This window comes from Nothobranchius furzeri, chromosome 11, assembly GCF_043380555.1.
Source record: "Nothobranchius furzeri strain GRZ-AD chromosome 11, NfurGRZ-RIMD1, whole genome shotgun sequence".
NCBI classification, from domain to species: Eukaryota; Metazoa; Chordata; class Actinopteri; order Cyprinodontiformes; family Nothobranchiidae; genus Nothobranchius; species Nothobranchius furzeri.
This window is the reverse complement of record NC_091751.1, coordinates 23,490,267-23,516,378: the sequence shown is the minus strand read 5'-3', so window position 1 is coordinate 23,516,378 and position 26,112 is coordinate 23,490,267. Positions and strand designations below refer to the sequence as shown.

The 26,112-nt window shown below is 42.1% G+C and overlaps 1 protein-coding gene across 1 annotated transcript in view; it reads right to left on the bottom strand.

The window, feature by feature from the left end:
- Positions 1 to 305: 305 nt before the first annotated feature.
- The window catches only part of thsd7aa (thrombospondin, type I, domain containing 7Aa), a 114,056-nt gene continuing 88,249 nt past the window's right edge, over positions 306 to 26,112 (bottom strand). Inside the window, exons 18-28 of the mRNA XM_015955744.3 lie at positions 25,929 to 26,070; positions 25,745 to 25,860; positions 25,554 to 25,671; positions 23,172 to 23,317; positions 21,962 to 22,136; positions 19,848 to 20,021; positions 16,891 to 16,986; positions 12,838 to 12,920; positions 12,388 to 12,601; positions 10,045 to 10,132; positions 306 to 3,124 (exon numbers count right to left, since the gene is read on the bottom strand). Coding sequence (XP_015811230.3) covers positions 3,037 to 3,124; positions 10,045 to 10,132; positions 12,388 to 12,601; positions 12,838 to 12,920; positions 16,891 to 16,986; positions 19,848 to 20,021; positions 21,962 to 22,136; positions 23,172 to 23,317; positions 25,554 to 25,671; positions 25,745 to 25,860; positions 25,929 to 26,070 — 1,440 coding nt within the window. The 3' untranslated portion in view covers positions 306 to 3,036. The remainder of the gene's footprint in view (positions 3,125 to 10,044; positions 10,133 to 12,387; positions 12,602 to 12,837; positions 12,921 to 16,890; positions 16,987 to 19,847; positions 20,022 to 21,961; positions 22,137 to 23,171; positions 23,318 to 25,553; positions 25,672 to 25,744; positions 25,861 to 25,928; positions 26,071 to 26,112) is intronic.

The window sequence follows — 26,112 nt, the reverse complement described above, 5'->3', positions numbered from 1 at the left end:
ATGGCTAATGCAAGAAATAGAAAGATCATATCTCAAAAACATCAAGTTAAAAATGGTTTTCCAGTGAACTTGCTCTTTAAAGAACCAACAGTGTTCTACTCATTAGACAAAACTAATAGGTACCTTTTGCTAATTAAAATTATCACTGGTTTGCTTATAGACACATAAACACATCACATAAATCAAATGATAAACAGTGATATCAACCTACTGTAATCTACCTAATCCTACTGGCTCCATTTGTTCCCACAAAAAGAGCTAGGAGAAGTTGAGCTGAAAAAAGCAGAGGCACAGTTGAGATAATGTCCGTTTGAACTGTTTATTATCAACAGTTAGTCAAATACAAAGAAATAGTAGGAAAAGACAGAAGTTCAATTCTTTTTACAAGATTTTAGTTTTCTAAACCACATTCACTCCCTCAGTCTTTCCATTCTCTCTCTCTTTCTGTGTGTGTGTGTGTGTGTGTGTGTGTGTGTGTGTGTGTGTGTGTGTGTGTGTGTGTGTGTGTAACAACTTGCTTAAAAAACAGAAATTAAGCTTCATTGATAAATTAAAAAATAATTACTAAGCACTTTATTTACAACTCATGCCCTGAGAAAAATAAATTAAACATTCAATTACAACAAATTACAGCGAACAATAAAATGCTTTTAAAATGACTTTAATACAAACAGACTCAGTCTGACTGAACTGATCCTGGAACAGTGTCACTGCAGAATGTTACTGCTGAGTGATTTCCTAGCCGTTAGCTTTGGCTATAGCCTTTAACTCCAGATAGCTTTAGCTGGGCCTGACCGTTAGCTTTGGCTAGCCTTCAACTCCAGATAGCTTTAGCAGGGCCTAGCTGTTAGCTCTGATCCTTCTAAACCTTTGTACAGAAGCAAACATCAGAAAACATAAAATGTTCGTGACCACCAGGAACAGGAAGTGTTGTTTAACAGGTTTAAACCAAATTACAGGTTTTACATTTTCTGAGAGTGAAAACCTATTTAAACCAAACTAAGCCAATTTTTTTTTTCTTTTACAGAGGAGTTTCAGAAAGGAACAAAATAAATGATCAATATGTGATAAAGCCAACTTCAAATAAAGCCTTTTGTAGACATAGTGTTTGAGGTTTGTACCTCAAACAATACAAACATGAGGAATGGACCACTCACCCTAATATTCCCAGAGACATTATAAACTGGGTTGTGGCTCAGGACACCACATGGTTTCCTTTTATAGCAGAATATTCATGTGGAGTTTCCGTAGTTAAAGCTGCAAAGACAAATCTGTAAAACCAGCTAACTTTAAAACACAAACACGATCATGGAATTCTCACCCCTGCCGTTGGCTACCATCCCTATAGGCCACATCCGCATAATACCAGAACCTGCGTTGCCATAGAAATTAAATTGCGCTAAACACCAGTTGCCGTTTTCTAGGCCTGAACATCTTTTCTTTGTCCATGACTTCAAAAGGTGTTTTTCTTTTTGAGACTCTGGTAGTTTGTCCTAAAGTTGAAGTGGTAGCAGCCGTCTGTTTCTTCTTCTCTGATATTATTGAGCGGAGAACCTCACACACCAGTGGTGTTTTGTATTCTAAATACATGAGTGTGTAATGAATGGCGAACCGAGAGAAGTGTAATGGCTCAGTTAGACTGACAACTAGATTGTCCAATCATTAGTGTTGGACCGTGTCATGTTATTGTCGGAGGTTTGTAGCCAAATGCAAGAGAACCACTTTATAATACTTTATTTTCTACAGTATATTTATAGCTGTACTATGTTAGAACTCTGTTAAGAAGCATGAAAAAAATGTTTAAAGCTAGCTTGTTTTGCAGATTTGCTATTGTACCTTTATAATGACAGTGTGCATTTTCCCTGGCGGTAGGGGGCGGTACATACCTAAATCATTCCAAGATAGCGGCATTTTTGTGTATGAGTAAGACCTTACCAACGGATGACCATTAGGGTCAAAAAGCTCATGGGGGTGCAACCTCCAGCGAAATGATAAGCACATCAGACTCCCTTCCATCATTGGCAGAAAGTGGAGGTAGATGTGCAAAACCACAATGTTTATGAATGGCAAGGGTTTTAAAAAATTATAAATCAGTAAATACATTTTGCCCTCACAGGCTCCCATAGAAGGAAACGTGCTGTCTAATTTGTCGTTTCCCAGAGACATAGGCCCGTGGTTATGTATGTTAGACCTGATTTTTATGATTATATGCTACAAAGCCACCAATACTTTTCACCAGCTGGGCATCATTTAATTCTTTTTCATCAACATTTTGATGGATATTTCCAGAGATTAACAGTAAAAATGACACGTTGTCTCTAGGGTGAGAAGATGAGTTTGAAGTCTCAAAGTAAAAAAAGCAAATCAAGTCACAGTTAAAAGATCATCGGAGATGAAGTTGATTTCTGTATGCGAGTCTGTGCAGAAAATGCTGAAGAATCAAAGTTAAAACCACAAAAACTATTTACAAGGAGTTCAGTCTGGAGCATAGAAGAGTTAATAGAAAAACATATCAAACATCGTTAGGTGGTTAGCAAAAAAGTATAATCTTTACATTTGTGGCACAAAAGTGTAGATCGTCTTGTATGGAGAGGCAGTTTCATATGGCAGAGCGAACGTACATATCATGCTGCACTAATATAGTGCAAAAACCTGCCTGTAAATAGAGGAGGAGAGGCAGTAACTCCAGAACTCAGCAGGCTCTCGTTTCTGTGCTGTTCTCCCACGTCGCATCCAGATTGTAACGATGTAGAGACTAAGAGCAACACGTGAGGAAACACCACGCAACTAATGATGAAGGTTTGTGCTTCTCCAGCCGATTCTCTCTCTCTCTCTCTCATGGTTTGTGTGCTGCCAAAGGCACACTCCCAGAGGGAGGTGGAGTTAGTGAAGGCTTCAGAAAAAAAGTAAAAACAGGAAGATTATAAAAAAGAGGACGGGAACATCAAGGCTGAGCCAAGCACCACCGGCCCTGACGTTAAAGAGAGCCACCCTGTGTCCCGATCTGTTCTGTACAGGAAGTCAGCTGGAAGACGTCTACATGTCGGCGTCGCCGTCGTACGCCAGGGTCAGAGGTTTCAGTCGGTTGTTCATCTGCCGACGCTGTGGCTTCTTTGGCTTTTTGCTGCAAAAGAAATCAACAGCTTTAACCTTTAAATCTGGCTGAAGGGAGCATTCACTAGTATGTTGTGGTCCATTATTATCCGCCCTATAGATTGCTCTTTGACTGGCTTCAGGACCTGGCCCTGTGTTAGTGATTGTTAGCTTGGACACTATTAGCACTTATAGCTAGAATTATTTAACACATTAGCCAGAAATACAGGAAATGTAACTTTCCAATCAGTTAAAGCATTAGCATTAGCATGAACCTGATAGCATTTTATTTTAGGCTCTTTGGGACTAGCGATTAGCTTGTTGGTTCAAATCAGAACAAGTTACAGTTTCTCCAAACTGAAGCTGTTCAGAGAGGGTTCTACCTGCTAATGCTTCAGTTGTTCAACTTTAAATTACTATTATTATTATTATTATTACTGTTATTGTTATTATATTGTTATTATTATTATTATTATTTATTATTTATTATTATTATTATTATTATTATTATTATTATTATTATTATTATTATTATTGACAATCATAGCTCACATGGTCATCAGGGCCCTGAGAAGAATTAAACCCAAGTAGAGCAGCAGGCCTTGACCAGATGAAAGGCAATTTGCTCAACACGGATATGTTTAACACCTTGTGTGTCAGGCCATGGTGCCAAAGAGCTACAAACCTCTGCAACCATTCCAATGCCCAAGATACCCACAGTCACCTCAATAACCTTTGACCTGTAGAAATCATGCCATTAAAATTAAGCGCTTTGAGAGAGTGGTCAAATGAGAGACCACCACCCCGGTCTGCCACTCCACAGGAACTGCCCCCGATGACCACGCAATGTTGCAGAGACGTGTCAACCATGACAGCCCTACAACATCCATAGCCTTGAGATACCCAGGATGAATCTTATCCGCCCCCGGGGCTCCTCCGCTGTGTAGTTTGACTACCTCAGCAACCTCTGCCCCCGAGATTGGACAGTCCATCCCCAGGTCTCCCGGCTCTGGTTCCTCCTCGGAATGCGCATAGGTGGGATTGAGGAGTTCCTCAAAGTATTCCTTCCACCATCCGACTATAGCCCCAGTTGTCGTCAACAGCTCCCCATCCCCACTGTAAACAGTGTGAGCGAGTTGCTGCCTTCCTCTCCTGAGGCGCCTGACAGTTTGCCAGAACCTCTTTGGAGCCAATTGATAGTATTTCTCCATGGCCTCACCAAACTCCTCCCACGCCCGAGATTTTGCCTCGGCAACTGCCACTGCTGCACCCCGCTTGGCTATCCGGTACCTGTCTGCTGCCTCCAGAGTCCCACAGACCAGCCACACTCTGTAGGCCTCCTTCTTCAGCCTGACGGCTCCCCGAACCTCTGGTGTCCACCAGCGGGTACGGGGGTTGCCACCACGACTGGCACCGGCCACCTTGCGACCACAGCCTCGACAATCGCAGAGTGGAACAAGGCCCACTTGGAGTCAACGTCCCCCACTGCTCTCGGGACGTGGTCAAAGCTCTGCCGGAGGTGGGAGTTGAAGACCATCTTGACAGGTTCTTCTGCCAGGCGTTCCCAGCAGACCCTCACTATACGTTTGGGTCTGCCAGGTCTACGTGGTAACTTCCCCTGCCATCTGATCCAACTCACCACCAGGTGGTGATCAGTTGACAGCTCCGCTCCTCTCTTCACTCGGGTGTCCAAAACATACGGCCGCAGGTCAGATGATACGACTACAAAGTCTATCATCGACCTGTGACCTAGGCTGCCCTGGTACCAAGTGTACTGATGGGCATCCTTATGTTCGAACATGGCGTTCATTATGGCCAAACTGCGGCTTGCACAGAAGTCCAATAACGAAACACCACTCGAGTTCAGATCAGGCGGGCCGTTCCTCCCAATCACACCCCTCCAGGTCAAGCTGTCATTGCCCACGTGAGCATTGAAGTCTCCCAGCAGGACAATGGAGTTCCCTGATGGAGCACTATCTAACACTCGTCCCAGGGACTCCAAATAGGGTGGGTACTCTGAACTGATATTTGGCCCATAAGCACAAACAACAGTCAGGACCCATTCCCTGACCCGAAGGCGCAGGGAAGCTACCCTCTCGTCCCCCGGGGTAAACTCCAACACACACGCAGAGAGTCTTGGGGCTAACAAAAAGCCAACCCCAGCCCTCCGCCTCTCCTCATGATTAGATTTGTGACACTTCACCTGAGCTTGGAGAATTAAATTCTCAGACTTCAGCTGGTCGACGACGTTTTGGCTGTTTGTAAATGCCGCTAACTCATCCATTGGCTCCCCGTATGTTTCAGGATCGATTTCAAAATACTTTTAACGGTTTTTAAGTGTCTTAATGATCTTGGGCCTTCTTATCTTTCAGAACTGCTTTTATCGCATGAACCCATGCAGTCTCTGCTCTCCCCTGGCAGCCATCTCCTTGTCATCCCTAAAGTTAGGACGCATATTCACGGCGAGGCGTCCTTCCAGTTCTACGGTCCTCACCTCTGGCACGAGCTGCAAAGGGACCTCAGGGCTCATGAGAACGTTCATGCTTTTAGAAACAGGCTAAAGACTCATCTTTTTAGCTTAGCTTTTAACTAAATACTCTCACTTTTGAAATTGAATAATTACTTAGTTTATTTATTTATTTGATCTATTTATTATATTTATTTAATCTATTCTTTCTTTATATGTGCTTTTTAAATAGTTTTTTTACCTTGATTTATGATCAACATTATTTTAATATCTATATAACTTTTTATATTACAATTCTCATTTTAGCTCTTTGGATTTTATATTTTAACCTTAATTTAACCTTTTTCCAGTGCTTCCTCTGTGGGAGCCCTCTGCCCATGCGGTGATGGTCGGCTGTGGCGGCCTGGGTGCTTTCCATGTTTGCCTGGGTGGTGGAGGGGGTCTCTGCCCTCCCCTCTCTGGGCGCCCGGTGTCAGTGCCTCGGCTGCTGCTGTGGATCTGTTGCTGTCGGGGTGGATGGCTTCCCTGATGGCATTTCCTTATCCTTATCTTAGCTGGTCTGGCTCATCTGATCTCAGCCAATCGTGTTTTTTTTTTTTTTTGCCATGGGGAAGGGGGCATGTATGTGTGTGTGTGTGTGTGTGTGTGTGTGTGTGTGTGTGTCGGTGGAGGAGTGTTGGGGTTTTTATTGTCAGACTGTTTTTAAAATTCTGGGGATGGGAGGGAATGTGGGTATGTGGGGTCTTCTCAATTTGTTAAGCACTTTGAGTTGCATCTAATGTAGGATTAAGTGCTATATAAATAAAGTTGATTGATTGATTGACTGATCCTGGAGCTGTTGAAGCTGTTGACGGGAGCGATTACCTTCCTGCTGTCTGTGAGACCGCTCCATGTGAATAACATGGTTCAGTTTGTCGATTTCCTGAAGGAAACCCTGATTTTCCGGAAAAGGTCCCTGCCTGGGATGAGATCTCCTTTGCTGAAACCTTTGCTGGTAATTAAAAGCTGCTCTGTAGTTTGCAGACATTGTACTAAAGTGATAAATTAAACTGGTAAAAGTTTAACTAAAGAAATGTAGGATGGACGCGTGTCAGACGACTGTCTTCCTGTAAGTCTCTCTGCTCAGTGTGTCAACGTTAGACTGAACAACACTGAGTGCAGAACCTAAACATATGGGATCAAAACCAAGTGAAATAAGGCACAAAGGGATTATGTCTATGATGTCATCTATGATGACTATTGTGATTATGATGACATCATAGTCACAATAGTCATGTATGATGACATCAGAGATGACTATGGTGACTATTGTGATTATGATGACATCATAGTCACAATAGTCATGTATGATGACATCAGAGATGACTATGGTGACTATTGTGATTATGATGACATCATAGTCACAATAGTCATGTATGATGACATCAGAGATGACTAGTGTCAAGTCAGGCTTGGACTTTTTCAGACTAGGAACCACGTTCAGCAGAAGGGGTTCCACGGGGACAATAAAGGTGGTACACCTCTGAGCTGTAATTTCACCAGAGAGCATGGTGTTCTGAGTCAGCTGTTCAGTGACTTCAGAACTAAATACATCCACCAAAATCAGAGAGGCAGCCGGTAAGATCAATATATAATATATTGCTGGTTGTGTACGGACTTTGCTGCTGGTTAGGCGGTTGGGCGGGAAACCTGACCTGATTGTTTGTTTGTTTGCTTACCTAGGCGTGGCCCAAACAATTGAGTCTCTGTTGATTTGGCTGGTATAATATTTGTTTGTGGTTATTTGCCAGTTAGTAAAAGAATTACTTATCTGAAAATGTTTCAGCAAGTTGTTTGTTGCAGTTGTTTGTTCATTTTTGGGTTCTGTGATTAGTTTCAATGGAAGATGAATTATAAAAGATAATGATAAGTAGCTTATATTTTTCTAAGGGAACTATTTGATGTTTAAAACTACTGTTTAAAAAGTAATGCTAAAGGTAATTATGTAAACCCTGTATATCTAATTTAAGGTTATATGTCTGCTTGATTGAAGGTTTTTCACCTGAGCTGACCTGAGCTGACCTGAGCTGACATGCTGACATGCTGAAATAAACATAAAAGCAAAAAGTGAAGCATTGTTTCGGTCTCTGAGTGAAATCCAGTTTCTAAACTCTGTGGTGGATGTTTATCCCTCTCAAGTGGGGAAGCACAAAACAGTGCAGGACTTGACAACTAGGGTGACTATTGTGACTATGATGACATCATCGAAGCGGTGTCTGTGGTCTTCCGCAGTGTTCTAAACTCTACCCGTTTAGTTCTGTTTGCTTCAGTCATTAATGTTCTTGTTTATACGTCCTTTGCTGTTCTTCTTCTCCAACCGTTGTTCAGTTATCACAACGTTCAACTCATTCAGGACTTGTCAGCTGTGACTTTTGCTGTTGATGTCCACAATTTATTTCTTGTTCCTTCTTCAGCCCAGATGAAGCACAAATGACACACGGCGGATTTGCTGCCCCCTAGCTAATTCTTTCAAGGTCCTAAAAATGGGATTTGATTAAGTAGGTTAATTAGACATGTTTATTTTAGGTTTACACTTAGTAGTACATTAGACTTTTGTTTAACCATTTTGATCAAGTTTTTGATTTCATAGAATTAAATTTTATGTATAAGTTTTAACTTGTTTTTACTAGAACCTTTATTTTTTGAGAGTACGGTAAAATTTGGTCGGACCACATCACATGCTCATGTTCTTAGGAAGGCTGTTATTGTTATTATTATTGTTATTATTATTGTTATTATTATTGGTATTGTTATTGTTATTATTATTGTTGTTTTGTTATTGTTATTATTATTGGTATTGTTATTGTTATTATTGTTGTTATTGTTGTTTTGTTATTGTTATTATTATTGTAGTTATTTGCCGTCATCGTCGCTGTTGTTGATAATAATAGTAATAATCTGTCCTTCATAAACCTGCTTTTAGAGAGCTGCAGGGTTTTCACATTAAAACTGGCAGTGTGATTTTACAATAAAAGCCTTCAGTGTGTTTTAACAATGAAAGCCTCCAATGTTTTTCACAATAAAAGGCCTCTGTGTTTACATAATAAAAGCCTGCGATATATATTGAAAGCAACATTCTGCAATTTTTTCACAATAAGAGCCCAAAGTGTGTGACCACTGCTCACCTCAAGGATGTGGTTTTTTTTTTTTTTAGATGAGTGTTAAGGCACATGCTGTTTGGCAGTCAGGTGTGTAACAGGAACAAGGCAGGACCTGACTAAGTGATGAGTGTTTCAAAGTGAGGCGGTTCCATCTGTGAGTAGTTAAGTGACGGTGGAGGCCGCTGGAGCTGTGCCTCGTGTTGGTGCTGAGGCTGTTCTTGGACCTGGCCAAGCTGTTTTAATTCATCTTGTCCTAGTTTCTGGCAGGCAGGACAGGTGTAAGGCACCGTGTAGCTGCTTGGGTCCATCCAGTACGCCTCGTCTGAGCCTGAGTCTGAGCTGGACTTGTGGCAAGGGCAACAACCACAGAAACTGAACATGGTATGACAGTGGAGGAACAAAAACAAAATAAGAAATGAAAAGACAAATGGGGACATTTCAACAAAAGCAAAATGAATGAATGCATGAAGATGAGCAATGATGTGATGGATGTTTTAGATAAGAATATTGTATGTCAGAGGACTCCAAAGCTCTTTATACTTCAATTAATCATTCTCCCATTCTCACCATGTAGCCACAGCTGCCCTGGGACACACTGACAGAGGTCAGAGGTCATTAAACCACCACAACAGGCAAGGGGATGCAGTGTCTTACCCACAGACACGACTGACACAGATGGAGTCTGAGTCCAGAACAGTTACTAGCTGATTACTGGGCAAGTTCACAACCCCTGAGACGGCCCTAGTTCTGTTTTCCCCCTCTAGGACCTTTGACCTCCAACAATGACGTCTGTCTGTTTTCCATCAATTATCTCCATCTCGACCTCCATCAATGAACTCCACCTGTTTTCCATCTATTATCTCTACTTACACCTCCATCAATAACCTCCACCTACACGTCCATCAAGAAAATCATCTGTTTTCCATTTATGATCTCCATCATAGCCTCCATCAATTAACCCCATCAATGACCTCCACTTATACCTGCATCTATTACGTCCATCATAACTTCCTTCAGTGACCTCTATTAATAACCTCCATCTATAACTTCCATTATAACCTCCATCATTAACCTAAATCTTAACCTATATCTATAGCTCCATTAATGATCTCCATCAGTAGCCTCCATCTATGACCTCTATCAATGACCTCTGTCTATACCTCCATCAATGATTTCCATCTATACCTCCATCTACAACTTCCGTCTATAGATGGACCTCCGTCATAACCTCATCTATGTCCTCCATCCATACCGCCATCCAGAACCTCCATCACACCACTGGTTGTGGGTGAATGATGACACACTGATGAAACGAGGAACACAGGTTTAGGTGTTGGTACCTACCACGCTAAATACGTCATTGAGATGATGAAGACGAGCAGAACAAAGACTCCTGCAGCGACTCCATACACCCAGGTCTTCAGCGTCCCATCTGCACACACACACACACACACACACACACACACACACACACACACACACACACACACACACACACACACACACACACACACACACACACACACACATTTATTTATTTATTTAACATACCATAAATCCTCTAATACAGGCCTGGGCCTGTATTTGACTCAAGCTCATCAAGCTCCAGGCCTTTATTGGAAGGAGGGCCAGAATTAGAGGCAGGCCTCAATTTCTATTTGAGCAAAAGGAACTAATGGTTCGTTGGAATCTTTGACAATTAAAATTGAGCCCACATTTTCAAAGTTAAACACATTTCTTTTAACAACGGTAGTTTCTGCTTCAGCCATCTCCCCCCTCCCCCTGCGCAGCGGCCACAAACTCACTGATGCGCCTGCAGCCTCTCAGAGTTCCTGCTGCTCTAAACATTAAAATAATTATTTCATTTTCTGTTCCTCACTTCTGATTACCTTCAATGGTGTCTGTTTGTTGCAACCACCAGGTACAAAAACTAACTTGTTTTTATTTGACTATTTTTCTGTCCTGTATCTGTTTATCATCTTCCTGCATCTCCTCTCAATCCTAAAGAGAAACTGCTACCTGCCTTCATATATATTCACCTCATGAGTTACCTTTGAACTGCATTTCTAAAAGATCTACCGACCGCAAAAACAGCGGAGTGCTCGCTGCTTGCCGGACGCATAAGTGATCGGTGCGTCACCGGATGACAAGTTGATGCGCCCCGCTCCACAGCAAAATGCATCAGGCACAAATAAAAGACAGAAAACATCAAAGGAAATGAACCGACATGAACGATCACGTGTTAAATAATTTGGCAACACCTGATTGTTACTGTGGCCGTGCTCAGGAGGCAGATCTACCGACTGCAAAAACAGCGGAGTGCTCCGTGCTTGGCGGCTGAATCAGTGATCGGTGGGTCACCAGAGGACAAGGTGATGTGCCCCGCTCCACAGCATGCAGCGAAACACATCAGGCACAAATAAAAGACAGAAAACATTAAAGGAAATGAACCGACATGAACAATCACGTGTCAGTACCGACGCTCTGGCACAGCCTCCTCTTCGTCTCCGCATGGTTAAAGTTACCCTCGCGGTCTATCACTGGCAAATCAAAAGTGAGACGATGACACAACCGCCCCCCCGTACCACATTCCACCCGGCCACAATAAGAGACCGGCCTTTATTCACCTCCGCCGACTCCGACACCGGCCAAAATTGGAGACCCGGCCTTTAATTGAATACCGGCCTGTATTAGAGGATTTACGGTATTTTACAAAGAGGCAATTCAATATGCTTTAAAATAATAATTTAATTTCAGCAAGGAATGATAACAACTGTTTGCTACTTTACAAAGTGAGATAGGCTCCCCAGTGTTTAAAGATGATACAAACAGGAGATTTGTATCTAATGACTGCTCATGTTTTACAGATCCAAAAAAAAAAAACAATAGTCGCAAAGAAAAGGTAAAGACCAAGAGACGATATTGGTGCTAACTCATAGCACCAAAAGTTGAATTTTTTTCCTGTCTTCCATTGTTTTACATGTTTTATGTCTTGCATAGATTTTGATTTCTTCACCCCCAAATTGTGCAACTGTTACAATATTTGTCCCACTTTCCTGTGTGTGTACGGTGCATGTTCCCTACAAGCCATATAAAATATAGAAGAATAACTCGTGGAGAAAGAGCTTCATAGATCTTAACAACAGGAATCTCTAATTTACAAGGTGGGTCCAAATTAGAGAGAGTAGCGACCCTTTAACCTTTACACACTAATGATGCTCAATAATGTGAATGAATGTCATTTATTTATGGTTGCACCATTATTTATTATATCATTCTTTTTATTTTTCTTCAGTTCATCATTTCATGGTGACAGGGAGGACATGAAGGAGTTAATAATGAAACTAAAGTGTTGTCAGTGTTCTGGTTGGTCTCACTGGAGTCTGAATGTCTATGTTGTTATGGAGACATAATTGTTTGTGACAATGAAGCTGTGTAGCTGCTTCAGGGGGTTGCCATAGTGAAAACTAGGAAACACCATGAAGACAGTTTCAGATGACACTGAGTTGTTCTATCAACTGTCCCCGATGTCACTCCCTATCTCACTGAGACAACCAGAGGTTCAGATCCCATTCAGGGAATGTTAGTGACAACCACACTCCCATTTCAGAAGAATGGGAACCTGTCTGCTCTGAGACTGAAATGTGTTTTAATTCAGATGGAAGTCCTGCTGTCGGAGCATGTTACCTGGACCGAAGGGCTGCAGGAACCAGGTCCGTCCAGCCCTTCCCGGGGCGCTGGCTGCAGGCTGGATGGGGCTGAAGGCTCGGATGGTCTTCACATCAGCTTTGTTGTCACCAGCGGTTGGGATCTCCAGAACCGGAATGACAGTGCACTGATCCAACAGGCCGTCAGAGGTCATCACTTCTGTGTAGCCATCCTCACAGCCGCACACACCGGCCTGAGAAGGAAGGCAGACAGGATTCTCACCATCAGATAAAATGGGATGTTACGATCAACTGTGAATGTTCTCTGTACCGAGTCAGTCTCATCAGAATGAAACAAACCCACTGCATTGTTTAAAGCTTCAGGCTGGATGCTCTGGAGAGGAGGAGCCCTAACTGATCCCAGGGCTGTGACATCTGTACCAGAGGTTAAACTGGGTCGTAATACTGAGAAGGTGTTCCTCCCACTCACCTCTGTGCACAGAGACCATGGTTTGGTACAAGGTGGGTCACAGGACCGGTCGGCCACTGGCTTTGCTGCTTCCAGGCATCCACCTGTGGGTCAGAGGTCAAAGATAAAACTCTTGAGACTTCTCAGCAGCTGTTGCTGTACAACTGTGTAAGCTTCTCTGTGACTTCACACAGGTTTTGACTGATCCATTATGACTTCCTGGTTCACTAAAGTGGAGAAATTGATGTATTTTAAATGTGTTTTTTTTCTCCTGGACTCATGGTAATAATTTTTTTGGGTCCAACAATGTGGATCTTTTTACTTCGTGGCTTATTTAGTGTCAGTTGGCATGTGTTAGCATTAGCCCATTGTTAGCACTAGCTACAGCAGGCTAACAACCTTAATGTGTTGTTGGATCTATCTGCTGCTTTCGATACGGTTGATCACGCTGTCCTGCTGACTCGGCTGAACCAGCTGGTCGGCATTCAGGGGACTGCCTTAGACTGGTTTCGGTCCTACTTCTGTGACTGCAGCTTTAATGTAATGATGGGTAGTGCTGCCTCCCCCTCTGCAGCTTTGACTCGTGGTGTTCCTCAGGGCTCTATACTTGGACCCCTTTTATTTAATTTACATATTTTGCCCCTGGGTGACATTTTTTAAAAACACCACATTGACTACCATTTATATGCAGACGATTGCCAATTATATGCCTCTGTGAAGCCTAATAACTCCTTACAGCCCCTTGTTGAATGCTGCAATGTGAAGAGCTGGCTGTCAGAAAACTTTCTTTTGCTGAACAATGCCAAGACAGAGGCTATCATTTTCAGCCCTTAGACTTCTCAATGTTGCCAACTGACCCTTCCTTTTATCACAAGTGGGATGAAAACCTGTGTCACAAACTTAGGGGTTGTGATGGCTGCTAAACTAAAAATGGACATTCATGTCAATCAGGTAGTTAAGACCTGTTTTTACCACCTGAGGCGTCGCTCTAAAGTTAAGCCAATTTTAAAAAGGTGTCATCTCCATTCAGTTGTCCATGCCTTCATTACTTCCCGTCTCGACTACTCTAACTCAGTGATATATGGTATCTCCTCCTCCACTCTCGCTCGCCTTCAGCTTGTGCAGAACGCAGCAGCTCGATACTTGACTGACACCAGGCAGCGAGAACACATCACACCGGTTTTAGAAAATCTCCATTGGCTCCCCATCCATCTCCAGATAGAGTTTAAGATCATGGTTTTTGTGTTTGAATCCCTCAATAACTTAGCACCTGGCTACTTGTCTGAGCTCATTCGCCCTTATGTCCCTACAAGATGCCTCCGATCAGCCGACCAGCACCTCCTACGTGTTCCTAGCTCCCGCTGTAAATCCCGCGGGGAGCGAGCCTTTTCAGTTTGTGCACCGAAGCTCTGGAACCACTTGCCCCTGCTGATCAGACTCTCTTCCTCTCTTTCCCTTTTAAAGTCTTGTTTAAAAACTCACTTTTATTCATTGGCTTTTAATTGAGTCTAACTTGTTCTCTTTCTCTTTTTCGTTTCGATTTGAATAACTCGATTTTAATGGATTAAGTTTTTATTTTTGATTGTTTTTATTGTGTGTTTTTGTTCAGCACTTTGATCTGCTCTCATGCCGTGTTTAAATGTGCTATGCAAATAAACTTGGTATAGTATGGTTAATGACCCTGAAGATAATGACCTTTTTTGTTTATTAAGAGTCTTTTTTTTTGTATTTTAATCATGTTAAAATTTTCATGTGATTGTATTTGAGAAGCACTTTGTGATAATATGAATAAACCTTACTTACTTACATAAACGCTATTTATCTAAACAGAGGCTGTTCAGTGCAAGATAGAAATGGGGATATGAGACTTTGGGCAGCCTTCCTAATCTTCCTAATTTTCCTGTATAAATTGTTGGTTATGATAAAAAAAATTTAAATATATCATATAGGAGACACACACAGTGATATTTGAGAAGTGAATCAAAGTTTATGGGCCAGCATGTGTGAAATAATTGTTTAAACAAAATTAGACAGGTGCATACATTTGGACACTTCCAAATCCTTTAGAACTAATTATTGGAACTCAAAATTGGTTTGGTAAGCTGAGTGACCTTTGAACTCCATATGCAGGTGAATCCAATTATGAGAAAGATTGTTTAAGGAGGCTAACTGTATATTCTCTGAAGAGCAACAACATGGGGTCACAAAACAACTCAGCTGTAAAAAAATATATGGTCACCATCATGATTTAGCGGAAGGATTCAGAAAGCCGTCTCAGAGATTTCAGCTTTCTGTTTCCACAGTTAGGAACATATTGCGGAAATGGAAGACCACAGGCACAGTTCTAGTTAAGGCTCCAAGTGGTAGACCAGGACAATTCTTGGATGAACAGAAGTGAAGAATGTTGAGAACAGCCAGAGTCATCCCACAGAACAGCACCAAATACCTACATCATCTTGTTGCAGAAGATGGAGTCACTGTGCATCGTTCTATTTGGTGCACTTTACACAAGGAGATGCTGTGTAAGAGAGTGATGCAGAGGAAACCTTTTCTCTGCACCAACAGAGCTGCTTGAGGTTTGCTAAAGCACATTTGGACAAGCCTGCTTCATTAATAAGGTGCTGTGGACTGATGAAACTAAAACTGAGTTATTTGGGCACTGAGGGTTATGCATGGAGGAAAAAGAACACAGCATTCCAGGAAAAACACCTGCTACCTACAGTAAAACATGGTGGTGGTCCCATCATGCTAAAGGGTTAGGGTGGAGGGACGCATTGATTCCACTCAGTATCAGCAGATTCTGGAGACCAATGTTCAGGAATCAGTGACAAAGCTGAAGCTGCTCCGGGGCTGGGGCTTTCTACAAGACAACGACCCTAAGCACTGCTCAACATCTACTAAGGCGTTCATGCAGAAGAACAAGTAGAACGTTCTGGAATATTCATCTCAGTCCTCAGACCTGGATGTTGCAGAACATCTGCATCTCATTGCATAACTTTAAAGATAAGTATTAAAAAATATAGGAAATTAATTACATGGAGGAGGAGGAAAAGTTGTGAGGGTGTTGCATTTGATTGTAATTGTCTAATGTTGGTGAACTGGGAGCTGTGAATATTGGAAGGGGGTTGTGAAACATAAAAAAATGGAAATTTTGTTTCTGTGACTGAGGATAAAACATGTTATAAGAAAATGGCTATGACACTCAGTGTAGGGAAGATATATATTTTTTTGTTTTTCTTCCTGGAAATTGTATTGGGGGGTATATATATATATATATATATATATATATATATATACATATATATATATATATATATACATATATATATATATATATATATACATATGTATGGGTTTCTTTTTGAATACTTTTTGAATACCTTAATTTGTTTATTGATTTACATGCTCAATAAAGAAAGAAAGAACATCTGTGGTGTGGTCTGTCCATGCTCAGAGGCCATCAGACCTGAATGAACTAGAGATGAAAGAATGGTTCAAAATACCTTCTACCAGACTCTCATTGGAAGCTACAGGAAGTGTTTAGAGGCTGTTATTTCTGCTAAAGGAGGATCTACTAAATACTGAGTTCATTTCTCGTAGCGGTGACCAAATGTATGCACCTGCCTAATTTAGTTTAACACTCCCACTGTCTTTATGGGTGACCCCGCGAGGAAAGTTGACCATTGAGCAGGATTGATGGTTCATCCCTTGAGGTCCACGTGGCAGGGGCGAGGTGGTGCTCACTCCTCACCCCTGCCAGTAGGAGGGTTAAACAATTATTGCACACTTTCTGTAAATCCCATAAACTTAATTTCACTTCTCACATGTCACTGTGTTTGTCTCCTATATGATATATTTAACTGAAGTTTTTTATCATAACACCCAACAACAGGAAAATCATGAAGATTAACAAGGCTGCCCAAACCTTTGCATTCCACTGTAACTTTTACCCTTCATAGACCTCATAACGGATGAATTGTTCCTTTGATGTTATTAAAAGAATTGTAAACAAGAAAATGAGAAGTTCCTGTTAAAGGTACAGCAGTAGCCATAAACGTGAAGCGTAAAGCTTACCTGTGACGTTGATCCAATCTGAACGCTCACACCACACTTGGCGAGATGAGCCTCTCCACGGTCCAGTCCTCCACTTATATTCAAAACACTGACCACCTTCATGAGAAACAGTGAGTGGTACATTTTATTAGTTTTATAAATTATATAAAATGAACATTAATATAAGGATTAGTGGAAGTGACAATATTCAGTTGGTCCTGTTTTTATTTTAGATATTTCACAGATCATACTCTGCAGGGTACAATATTTTATGTTTATGTCACAGAGTGGTAATGTTGCACTTATGTTATATTTTATATTGCATGTTTTACTTGTTTTAATTCTGATGTGCATGTTTTTATTGATGGTGTGTTTTTAGTTTGTTTGGTGCAACATTGTGTGTTCATTCTGTGTAATCTCCCCGCTCATCTACACCTGTGGCAGTGTTGCCTGGACTGCCAACAGACACAGGCAGGTCAGTTTTGATTTAACCCTTTGGTGCATAATGGTCACTACAGTGGACAGGAACTCAAAATTGTTATTTATTTGTTTTTTCTATTAAGCACAGCTGTTGAAGACTTTATTGCATTTGAGCCCCTCCATTTGGAGTTCAGTAAGACAAGCCAACATATTTCATATTCAGAATGCACGTTGTCCACTGAGGTGGACACGTGATAAATTATTTGTAAATTATAAAATTTTACAAAAAATATTTGTTGAAATTTGTTTCATTCACACCTAAAGACAAATGAAAAAAAATGTTAAAAAAATCATGGTTGACGATTTCATAATTCATGCATCAAAGGGTTAAAGGGAGGAACGCGTGGACCAGGGAGAGAGAGAGCCAGGACGACAGACAGAGCGAGCTACTCTGCCCCTGCACGTAAGTAATTGAGCAGTGTTTGGAGTTTGCTGTCTCTCTGTGCGTGGTCTGGTGTCGGGGACCTTTTACTGCCGGAGGTTTTGTGTGCCACAGGGGCCGGGCCGAGGAGAAGGATTGGATCCACCGGCCGGCCGTCCAGCCTGTGGTTCCCTGAGGACGACGCGCACATCAGGAGGGCGGGGTCGTAAAGGCTTCCCCGTCGAGCTCACGCAGGGCCGGATTGGACTGCTTTGTCCCCTGAGGCCCAGCCAGGGGCGCCGTAAAGCGGTGAAAGATTAGGAAGATTCTAGGGGCCCACAGCTGTCAGGGGCCCAAAAATGTTTCAAAGTTGAATAAAAAAAATGAAGTTTAAAAATCACAAGTACTTTACTTTGCAGTATTTTTTCTCATTTAAGACATTAAACAAACAACATTTTAGTCTTTATGAAATGTATATTTATTCAGAGGTCCCTACTTTATTTTGACTAATTAAGCAGTGAATCCTTAATTTTTGTCAGTCATACAGAAATACTTGATTTCAAGAGGAAAGACAGCTGAAAATGTAGTTATGTAAAGCTTTGACACAACATGGAAATTTAATTAGATATCCAAATTTGAATTTTATCATCAAATAACATTTTAGAATAAATAAACACATTTTAAGGGAGTAATAGGGAAAAGGAGATTAACACCTTTCAGCATGTGTATTTCCTGCCTTTTCCAGCAGTGATATTGCTAATTCTGTTGAAGGAAATTCACTGTTTAATGAGAGACAGCTGGTGAAAATGATATGTAAATAAGTAAGAATGCACGTAGACCTACATAATTAAGCAAAACTGAAACACTAATATAAAGTATATACATTATATTTTTTTCTCCCTTCGAATCTGGGAGGGTGGAACCCCAGCTCCAGCTATGGACGAGCCCCCAGGGGGCCCAACTTGATATTTTTTCATGGGGCCCAAAATCTCTGGCAGCCCTCCTGGGCCCAGCACAGACTTATTTAGGAGTTTCATTCTGGGCATCATCATCCGTGAACTTTTGGAATAAATTCCTTTTTTTTTTATTTGCTTTTGTGGTTGCACTGCTTGCCTTGCTTTTAGAACCTATTTTTAGTCTTCTTTTAATATTAGTGGCACCATCCGTCCACCTCGATCGTGTCACATTTATGTTTATGTATTTAGTAGATGCTTTTGTTCAAAACAACTTACAAGTGATAATCGGTATGTTGCCCTTGATGCTAACAACAATAACAATAACAACAAGAACAACAAACAATTTCCAGTCAGTCGTAGGTGGCAGTGAGGCAGCACGATGAATCGTGGAGAGGAGGAGTGGACAGTAGAGAGGGGGGAGGGTGCTAGTTTAGAAGATGCTCTCTGAAGAGCAGGGTCTTCAGGAGTTTCTTGAAAGTCGAAAAGGAAGCCCCTGTTCTTGTAGTGCTTGGTAGGTCCTTCCAAGCATATTTTGTGTTATTGTTGTTTGTGTTATTGTGTTATTATTGTAGTAGTAGTTATAGCTGCCATGTTATACCTCTTCTAACATCCCGTAGTGATCATAAAAGTACTAGTAGATAAGTGAACTCGGCTCCCTCTGGATCAGCTGTATTTTAAGTCTTAAACTCTGAACTACACCAAATGAATACTTGACTTTTTCTAGTATGTTTTATTCTACTCCTCCTACACCTGTTTATTTTGATTATTTATTAACATTAAAACGTAATCTTTTCTTCAGTAGAAATGACTAAAGTCACCTCCCTGTTTAACCCCTTAAAGTCAAAAACAGCAATAATAATCTGACTATTTTATGGTGTTTGGACTGTTTCCTGGGGAATGTTATTTAAATTAGATCACTATCATTTTTATTATATAATTATAATAATGATGATAAAAACAAATAAAATAGCTGTTGCCAGTATTCACATAGACATAGACACGTTTCTGAGGATCTCACCAACCTGGATCAGAGATCACTCATCTGATACTTGGATTTTAGGAGGGCGACTGAAGTTCTTATGGTTAAATAAAGTTGATGACAAATCCAAACAGGAAAACCCTGAAGGTTCTTGATTCTGAGTTATAATCAGGTTCTGGGTGTGAGACCCCACAAAACTGACCTGTACAAGGACGTGCTTCCAGCTCTTGTTCTGGACACTGCAGCAGGTTTTCTGGATCCTGCGCCACCACTGCTCTGGAGCGGACCTGGACTGAGCCGAAGCCCAAGTCATCCCCACTAACACAGCTTAGCTGGCATGGACTCCAAACGGTCCAGTCTGTCAAGTAGCATTCTCCTACAAGACACAAGGAAAGGATAGCAGAACGGTATGCAACGGCATCAATGTTGTGCTGGGTTCTGATCTGAAGTCATCATAGTGCCATCAACCATCTGACACTGCAGGCGTGCTTCTCACAGGTTAAAACGGAAAGGACTGGTGGCCGAGCTTCCAGTTTCCAGGCTCCTCACTGGTAGAACACATCACCTCATAATATGTTTGTGTCGGGTACGGATTGCTCTACTTTGTGCTGCATATAGATCACCCCATGCTACTTTTGTGTTAGATACAACTCACATTGCACCACTTTTGGAGCCCTGGGGGCAGCGCCGCTATGACAGGCCTACAGTAGTCAAACCATGCTGAGTAGTGGAAAAGGGTCAGTAGTGTTGTTAGCCTTTCTATGATCACTGACCGCCTCTATCCACCGATTGTATGGAGTTTGTGCTTCTGCACTCATTCTCAGCAGTATTACTACGACATTATCTGTATCTTTTGTATCGCCATGTTCATGATTACCTCCACCCTCCAGCTCTGAACTGGTACCAGTGTTACTCATCAGACTGGATTTGGATCTGGTTGGATCTAAGCTAATGAGGTTGTTTAAAAGGATTTGACTGGACTCTCAGCAGCCATCAGTGTCTCCGTGAAAGCTCCTTACGCCAATCTGCATTCAGGTGGCGTGATGTGCTACACCTGTTTACTTGTTACCTGTGTTTACCTGATTAACCCTTATTTGACCTTAGTGCATTTTTTTGTGCTCAAAGGACATTAACGTTAGAAAATTAAAGGGTTATAAGGGTTAAGTGTTCTGGCAGGTAAATACACTAAACACTTTGACCTCTACTGGTTCTGCGCAAACTCAGACTAACAGAGCTCCATTTGCTACTTGTGTGTTTTAAAAGTTTTAAAGCAACACTGAGGAGATTTTAGGATTTGAAACTGTTGCTTTCAATCTGGTTCCAGTGGTTGTTGAGCCAGAAACTTGAGTGACCTCACATTGGACAGTACTCTGTCACCCTCTGCTGACCAGAAACTGCACTTTTACTACAGTTTTATGGTTCAGTTGGGAACACTAGCGAGAGGTCTCTTCCTGCTTTACAGTAATAGCTGTTTACTGTGTCGGTAGGCTAGCAGTTAGCTTATTCAGTTTGCCCATAGTCAATAAAAAGCACAAGAAGAAGAATAATTTAGATTTTTCTGATGACATCATGGCAGAACCTGGAAATAAAAGTAAAAGAATAATGTCTTTGGAGGTGAAGCAACAAGCTAAAACCAGAGTAAACATCGACCTACACCTACACCCTTCTGAAAGATCTGAAGAGGCTACGAAATCATAGACTGATGGTGACCTGGCTTTGTTGCAGGGCCAGCACCAGGATATTTTACCTTCAGTTGCTTTACAGTTGCTTAGTGAGTATAAGGGTCTGTTCTCCTTCGGCACAAACCAAATTGCAGTGGTCGTTTCAAGAGATGGGGTTGCTAAGCCATTGCTTGGCTGAATCAGGCCGTTGCTTTTGCAACCCCAACCTACTGCCTGGTGCCACCCATGCTTTGTTGCTACTGGACTTGTAAATAATTATTTTTTTGTCCAACACTGTGGATCTTTTTTCTTTGAAGCTTATTTCATCAGTTGGTTCGTGTTAGCCTTAGCTTGTTGTTAGCACTAGCTACAGCAGGCTGTAGCAGGGTTGTTTACGGCAGTTGTATTTCTGCTTTCAACCAGACCTCATAGTTATTCATTTTGATCCACAAACATGACCAACAGTCTAAGGTCCAGGAAGTTTCCTGGAATTGTTTCATGATCCACACATTTCTGAATTTAGCCTTCTGACCCAGCACACAATCATGCTGTAGAAGATATTGTTCATCACCAAGCTTCTGTTGTATAGTTGAAGGAGTTCCCCAGGGAGGATATTTAGGGATCTCCAATTTGTGTTTCAGTATGACTGACCCACCTGGACAGGGTACGGTGCACGCCTCCTGAAGAACTATTAGTCTATCTCCTTCCACCGAGAGCTCCAGGTCTCCACAAAGCACTTCGTTCACCATGCTGCTGTCTTGTATCTCTGACCCATCTGACACGAAGCAGGACACGTTCCTGAAGCGCAGACCCTCCCCGCACCTTGCCCCCTGGTGGTGGGGGACAAAATACCTTAATGAACACCAACTGGTCATGAGCGAGTCTGATGGTTTTTGTTATAACCAGTTTATGTTTTAGCTGCGATACATGAAAAATTAGCTGTTGGGAGCGTGTGAAGTAAACAACAAGATAAAGAATCTTCAGCATAAAAACTGTTCATTCATTTGGGTTGTATTGATCTCTTGTGTAAGGTTTTGTTATTAGACAGTTTTCACACAAAACAAATAGATTTCACAACATCTGACAGGCGTCAACAGTTTTCCTGACATGCCTGACCTGTTTTGTAGGATCAATGGTCCAACAGGCTGGAATGGCCAGCCACGCCAGTGCTTCCTTATGGGAAGCAAAGGGACTGGAAACACTTCCATTCAAATAACCCCACCCACTGAGAATTCTAACCGAGCCAATCAGCCCTGAGCAGCGTACGTCACACACCGCAGCACTCAGTTTCTCAAAAACAACAAAGACAAAGTCTGAAGCAGAGTTCGCTGTGGCTCTTGGACATGTCTTCAAAACCACAACAAAGAAGAGCTGCTAAAAGCCTTTATTCTGAAGAAAGATGCTTGCGCCGTCGCCAGACGGCATGTTTGACTACAGCTAAAGAACAACAATGTCCGCGATACACTCGTCATTCCCGCCTTTTTCCTGATTGGTTATGTTTGAGCTGGTTCGTCCCGCCCCTCATGGTGCTTTCTGCCTCCGAGTATCCAGACACATCCTGGAAGGCTAGGCTACCAACAGGCAGCTCCCCTTCCTCTGTTTCTTCTCATGGGACACAAGTGTTACAGATTATCAGGAGACAGAAATACTTCACATTAAATGTGTGTCACAACCATCCCAGCACATTTTGAAGCAGCCATTTTTGTTTGTGAGGGCTTTGAGAACTAAACAGACGTGTAAAAGCCTAAATAGAGCAGGCTAATGACAGATGGACAAATATCCAAACCAGATTCACTCCTCTGACAGAACCTCTGAGATTTGGGCTAAGTGAATCTAAACAGAAATATGATTGAGGAACATCTCACCTCTGACTTGCACTCAGACCAGGAACTGTATCTCCAGCTGTAGCACGGTTTCACCAGACAAGGCTTCCACTGCTTCATCTGAGAAGGGCATGGTCTGCCATCACCCTGGGCAGCTTGGATCACCGTTCGTGTCCGCCACAGTTTACCTAGAGAAGAGAAGAACATTTTAGGATTTTTACATTAGGTCATAGAAACATCTGGAAAGCTGCAGCGTGTAGAAGCTTTGCTTCCATTAGAGTGGGCTCAAAAATACAAGAATAGGGATCAGAATGATGAACTGTAAAAGTCTCTAAGAACACAAAATAACCCAGAGGGAAACTGCAGTTTTAGTTTGCGTTTAGCACACCCTAGTGACCGTTTTAATTCACTGTCATAAAAACGTAACTGATACTCTCCTCCTCGCTGTGCGTTTGTGTTTTTAATACCTTAATCTAATGCTGAAATGTCTCCTCAGCCTTCATGAGTTTCTACAGGAGCGGTTCATCATTAAATCAAACAAATCATCTGTGCTCATGATCTAAAACATGCAGGAAGCATGTCTCTGAACTCTCCCCATTCAGAAATCCCTCAATGTTTACTCTTGTTTGACAACCATTGTGGTTGGACATCCATTTAATTTTTGTAGCTTCTTCAAATAAACATTTTCTTAGTCTCTTCTGAGGCTCCACCATGATGCATGTGACAATACATGCTAACCAGGCATAGCTTGTCTGTTCTAAGGTATAAACATGGATTGCCGTAAAGCTTCTTGTGAGACTTCAGGACGGCGGTCCGGAGAGGCTGAAGCTGCAAACAGGGTATCCTGCTCACAAAGGGCAGAGAGACTGTTAATGCACCTTGTAAGGAACATTTTAAAGTTAAAGTCCCATTAGTCATGACACATTGGTGAAATGACAACTCAGCATTTGACCCATCACCGTGGGGAGCGGGGAGCTGCTAGCCTGGCAAGCCAGACTAAATAAATGTACTTTGCAAAGCAAGAATTTGGTCTAGTTCACCAGGCTAGGGAGCTGCAGCTGTGGCCTTGCTCAGGAAGTATTTGGTAGTTTAGCCCCCCAATCCAACTCCTTAAAGCTACAGACACTCTACCACCTGGCCACTGAGAGGGTTTTAGTGCTTACTGGTTCAAGAAAATTATTTAAAAATTTGAAAAGGTTGCTTAGTAAGACTTTAACCTCATCTGCTTTTCGGGTGCTACCCCACAATATGAATGCCATGCTACCTGAAGACCCACAGCCTGTCTTGTCCCTATTTAAATAAGCACACTAAGGTTTGTAATGCATCTTTTTATTGCATTAGGACTTTGATTTCTAATCTAATATTAGAGATGATGAGGCTCCAAGCTGTTGGACAGGTTGAGCTGATGTCTTGAGTAGAAGACAGCGATCAACTCTTGACTATTGCAACTCACTGTACCTTGGTGTGCCCTGGTCTCACCTCTCCTAGTTACAAAACGAAAGTTTCATGTTTCTGAATGAATGTTTGATTTTACAAAATAAAAAATACATGTACAAAATACAATGTTCCTGTTACAAAACGAGAATACAAGTTACGAATCAAAAGTTACAAGTTACGAATCAAAAGTTACATGTGATGAAACATGTTCGATGTTACAAAACTTGGTACAAGTTACGCTGAATATTGTCCCAATCCTAGTTCCATACAATTGGTGCAGAAGGCAACAGCAAGTTTATTATCTGGTTCAAGGGAGAGGGTTCCCATCTCTCCGATTTTGGTTTTGCTGCATTGGCTGCCTGTTGGCTTTAGGGTTCCCACATAAGGTGCTTTCATTATTCTTTTCTGTACGACCTTGCCCCACAGTACCTTCCTGAGCTTTTTATTGCTCAGTCTCCATCTTGGTTCCTGAGGTCAGCTGATCCAACTGTTCCTGGAGGTGCCGAGAATGAAGCAAAAGCTCAGAGGTGGCAGAGCTTTCTGCGTAGCAGTCCCAAACTTGTGCAACATTCTGCTAATTCTGATTAGGATGGCTTCCTCATTTTCAGGTTTTATTAAGCTTTTAGAAACTAATCTGTTTTCAGTCCCTTTTAGTTCGGTGTGAAAGTGTTTAGTTCTGGCTTTTATGGGTGGATGGCTGTGCTGTAAAGCACCTTGGGGGGCTGTGAAAACCAATAAGGTGCTATATCAATACAGGCCATTTTTTACCACTTTATGTTATAATTATTATATTTTGAGGCTTTTTATTGTGATGTCATTTTAAGCATTGCGGTGCATTCTTCTTGTTTTTAGTGAATTGTGTTGAGCATTCTGGTCAGCTTCAGTGTGCTACATAAATAACGTTGACTTGACTTAACTGTCAACCCCAGTTAGCCCCATGTAGTCCCAGGGAGGTACTGGTTTTGCTGGGTCTCTGTGGACACGTACCTGCCAGGCCACAGGTGTGAGTGCACTCAGACCACGACGACCACTCAGATAGCTGACAGTTGACGGGACATTCAACGACACAGGAAGCATTCATCTGCCACTTCTTCTCCAGACCCAGCTGCAACAGAACATGACTGGGCTTGTTAACTGGTCCCAAATGAACACAATCAGATCTGAAACAGTCGTCTCACCTCTTTACAGAAGCTGAGGTCCACAGATTTTCCGTCACTTCTCACACAGTCAAGCATGCGGGTTTTGATGCCATTTCCACACGTTGCCCGGTCGCTCAACTGACAGGTGCTCCAGTCTGCAGGAACAGGTTTGGTTATCAGCTCACCTGGTTCTGTTGGCAGAAGTAACCTGTCTGGTACTGACCTGTGATGTTGTAGGAGTAGTGGAAGCAGTTGCTGTTGAGTTTGCAGGATTCTGTCTCGGTTGTTGGAGGACACGTCTTGTCCTTTCCCGGTTTGCGAATCGGGTAAGCCACCCGCTCACGGGTCTGGTTCTGAGTGCATGGCTGGAGTTAAAGTTAAACCCCATTAGTCGTGTAGGGGAGCGG